Genomic DNA, 3539 nt, shown 5'->3' with positions numbered 1-3539 from the left:
ACTATGGCGAAAAAATCACGACTTTTGGAAAATATGGTTCGAGGGTGCATTTGTAAGTATTTTAGTACCAATTTATCGTTTCGAGCTATGATTATGTGACCACTTGTTGAATCCGTACGAATAGTACTGACGATCATTTTTTCCACCTTAATTGGTCCAGCTATAGGTGGTACTACGGTATTATTGGTTTTCAGAAGTTGATTCTTTAAATGTATCTCCTGAATTGTGATGGTCACTTGTATTTTGGACAATTGTGTCGCCAACCAATTAGCAACCAACTGTTCGTCATCTTCATTTTTGTACTTAAGTATCTCAAGACTGATTGTTGTTGTTGCTTTAAAATGAATGTACAAATGATCGAGTTTGATCGGGCAACTATGATTAGAAACACTCAGCAAAAATTTTGAAAATAATGAGGTTATCCACAACGTAAGTGTGGCCACATTCATGTTACTGAGCGTATGAACGACACGGAAACATATAAATCTCATTTTATTCTTTACCTTTTTAAAAAAAATAATGTCAAAAGCTAATAGAGATAATGATCTCCACAATTCAGTTAATTTTAGTAGGTAACTGGGTATAAATAAGTCGCTTTAGTCACTAAAATGGAATAATGATGTAACCAATTTACATAATAATGCAGGAAATCTAACAAAAAAGATAAAATCAATATAAAATTGACATGAATATTTTAGTAGTTTGGTTGCGCTAGAAAAATTTAATCATTCTTCAACATACTTAAATAATAAATTAAAAAGAACCGATTCCATTGTAATAAGTACGATTCAAAGCACTGAAGTAAACAATTATTATTTCAATATTTCATAAGCGTAGTTAATACAATCAAATTTAAAATTGACATACAATTTTGTGACCGCATTGACTTGAGAATTTTCTACAAAGTTGTTTGGCCCCCTTTAACTTTTAAATGGTTTCGCGAATCAGCCAAAAATAAGTCTCATTTGTTTCGTTGTATTGTCAAATAAGTCGTCGAAGATCTGTTCTAAATACATAATTTAGACAGTTTTCTCTGCAGGTGTGCGAGTAACATAGAAAAATTACCTGAGTAAATTTGACAGTAATTCATCTTTTTGCTATTTTGGTTATCATTATCGTTGCCACCGGGATTTTTACACTTCATGGTTGCTAAGATTGAGAAAAGTACATTGAGTACCTACACCTGTTGATGATGCCAATAGGGGTGTCGCAAAAATCTGGTTGATGTTCGATTAGGCCTATATTAACTGTACTATTAGAATCAATTTTTTCAGGCCTCTTAGTCGCACCACACAGCTAAATTTTTTTGTACATGTATTTCGAAAACACCCTGTATATCATTAGTAATTATGTTGTTCTTTATTTACAACAAAATATTTTATTTCTCCCAAATACACTTGAATCTTCATGAAAATCTGTGGTTTGATAACCAATAATACCTACATTTTGTTATCATTCGGTATATATCAGATTTTTCGATAACAAAAATTTGACAATGACAGTTTATGACAGACTGTGAAAAGTGACACACACACCTGAGAATCAAAGAATAATTCGTGAATTTTACAAGCAGCAAAATGTGCCTGTTTCTAATGGTAATAATGAGTCTCCTTACAATCCCGCAAACATTTTTCGGGACGATTTGTATACATGGTGAGTAAACTTTTGCGGTTTCCTTGCTTTACGTGTCCTTTAAGTAGCAGTAGTACAAAAATAACCAACGTTTTACCTATCGAAATTATACATAATAAACGCACATTATACACGAAGATACTATAATATGCAATAAGTTTTACGTTTTTATTGATTTGTAGTAATTTAACAACAATTAATTAATAGTGATAGAGTAGAATTTTTCATGACCCAATTTGGGACACCGACACTACTCACCAGTGATGCAACTGACAGCGGGAAATTCAAAAATTGTAATGAGTATATAACACTCAGTAACATACATAACGTAAATAACGACGTTGTACCATAATTGTGTGCAAAATATTTTCTTACTTTTAATATCAAGATGAACGGAACCTCATAGTACGTATTTACTTACAAAAGCGCCTAGAACTCGTGCTGAACCATGTAAATTTTAAAACTTTTTTATAAACAACATTTAAAATTTAAATACCATGTACGTCTTTACAAAAATTATTACTAATGCATGTATAAATTCTATTTAACTTAGCATCCATCCAACACGAGAATCCAGGAGCTGAACTGTCAGAAAATGGGACGAAGCATTTTGCAGAACGTAAGAAGAAAGACGAACATTTGGAATCAAATTCAGCTTCAAAATCTGGTATACGTCCATTAATTAAGTTATAAAGATGTTCTCAAACAAGCACCAGACGTGCAAGCTACGAGATACTTTATCACATGTAGGTACAATTTTCTAACTCAAGACGTTGTAATTTCAGATACATCGCAGCCTTTGGGGTCTATCGACTGGAGGTGGCTCGAACGAATAATTTTGTCATTTACATTTGGATTTTCAGGTACGGAAACATATTTATAATTTTATATTAACGCTAGATTTGTATTGTTTACATATGATTGCAGGAGCCAGCACATCTACATATCTTCTAGTACTTGTCATAGTCATAGTCATAGTGGCCTTTTGGGTAATGCGGACACACTGGTCTCATGTGGATCGACAGCTGAACAGACGACCCATCACCGTAATATAATGATATATTTAACACTATATTAATTTTTATTTTAAGAAGCAAAATTATCATATTCTATTGAATATATTTTTATAAAATTTTCAAATTGTACCTTTATTCAATAAATACCAAGACATTTTAGTAGAATCTTTCCGTAAAAACTATTAATTAAGACATCCTAATCCGAACTGGAGACATTCCGTTTATTGGTATACTGAATAGGCCGCATTCGGTTTAAAATTATATTAATTCTCCCTTAATTAACTCTTAAGTAGCATTTTGGTACTGACAAGTGAACTTTTTTATTTTATAAGAAAGCAATAAAAAACGTCAACCTCAAAATTGGCCTGTTTGCTTAAAAACATGATAAAGTACCTTAAAATAGATGGAAAAACAGGTAAAAAAGCTGAAATAAAAGAAAAAAAAAATTGTTGATTGAATCAAAATGTTGGTGTTTGGAGAATTCTTACGATCAACTTCTAGATCCAAGGTAGTGTCAAAACCTGTTTCAATATTGATATTCATTTTCTTCTCTACATTACAGGAACGAAGTTGATTGTAATGCCGCTTAATTACATAACCATCATCTAGTTCTTCTAAATAGTGTAGATTACCAACACATTTTGCAATTATTCCATACTTCCATAATCCATGTCTTGAATAATTTCTGGATTGAACTCTATCGCCCACTTGAAAATGTTTCTCGAATCTCGATTTGTTTTTCTGTTTTGCTGATTCAGTCGGTCTCATAAAATCTAACTTGGTTCGTACATTTCTTCCAAAAAAGAGTTCAGAAGGTGTCTCGAACGGAGTAACTCGATACCGCAGGAGGAACTTACAAAGTTTCGCGTGTAAATCACCGGGTTCATTCAT

At 32.2% G+C, this 3539-nt stretch overlaps 2 protein-coding genes across 2 annotated transcripts; one reads left to right on the top strand and one right to left on the bottom strand.

Annotated features, from left to right (window-relative positions):
* Window positions 1-1507: 1507 nt before the first annotated feature.
* Window positions 1508-2807, top strand: LOC135138360 (uncharacterized). Its single transcript, XM_064068324.1, has 4 exons — window positions 1508-1653; window positions 2186-2299; window positions 2418-2495; window positions 2560-2807. The coding sequence occupies exons 1-4, from the start codon at window positions 1578-1580 to the stop codon at window positions 2685-2687; spliced, it is 396 nt and encodes a 131-aa protein (XP_063924394.1). The 5' UTR covers window positions 1508-1577; the 3' UTR covers window positions 2688-2807.
* Window positions 2808-2844: 37 nt separating this feature from the next.
* Window positions 2845-3539, bottom strand: LOC135138509 (uncharacterized). The gene is made up of 3 exons (XM_064068485.1): window positions 3137-3539; window positions 3042-3072; window positions 2845-2854 (listed from the first exon to the last, which is right to left on the bottom strand). The coding sequence occupies exons 1-3, from the start codon at window positions 3537-3539 to the stop codon at window positions 2845-2847; spliced, it is 444 nt and encodes a 147-aa protein (XP_063924555.1).

This window comes from Zophobas morio, unplaced genomic scaffold, assembly GCF_036711695.1.
Source record: "Zophobas morio isolate AGI-343-1 ecotype UQ-CSIRO unplaced genomic scaffold, CSIRO_AGI_Zmor_V1 ptg000030l, whole genome shotgun sequence".
Lineage (NCBI taxonomy): Eukaryota > Metazoa > Arthropoda > Insecta > Coleoptera > Tenebrionidae > Zophobas > Zophobas morio.
This window is presented reverse-complemented; position numbering and strand designations above follow the sequence as displayed.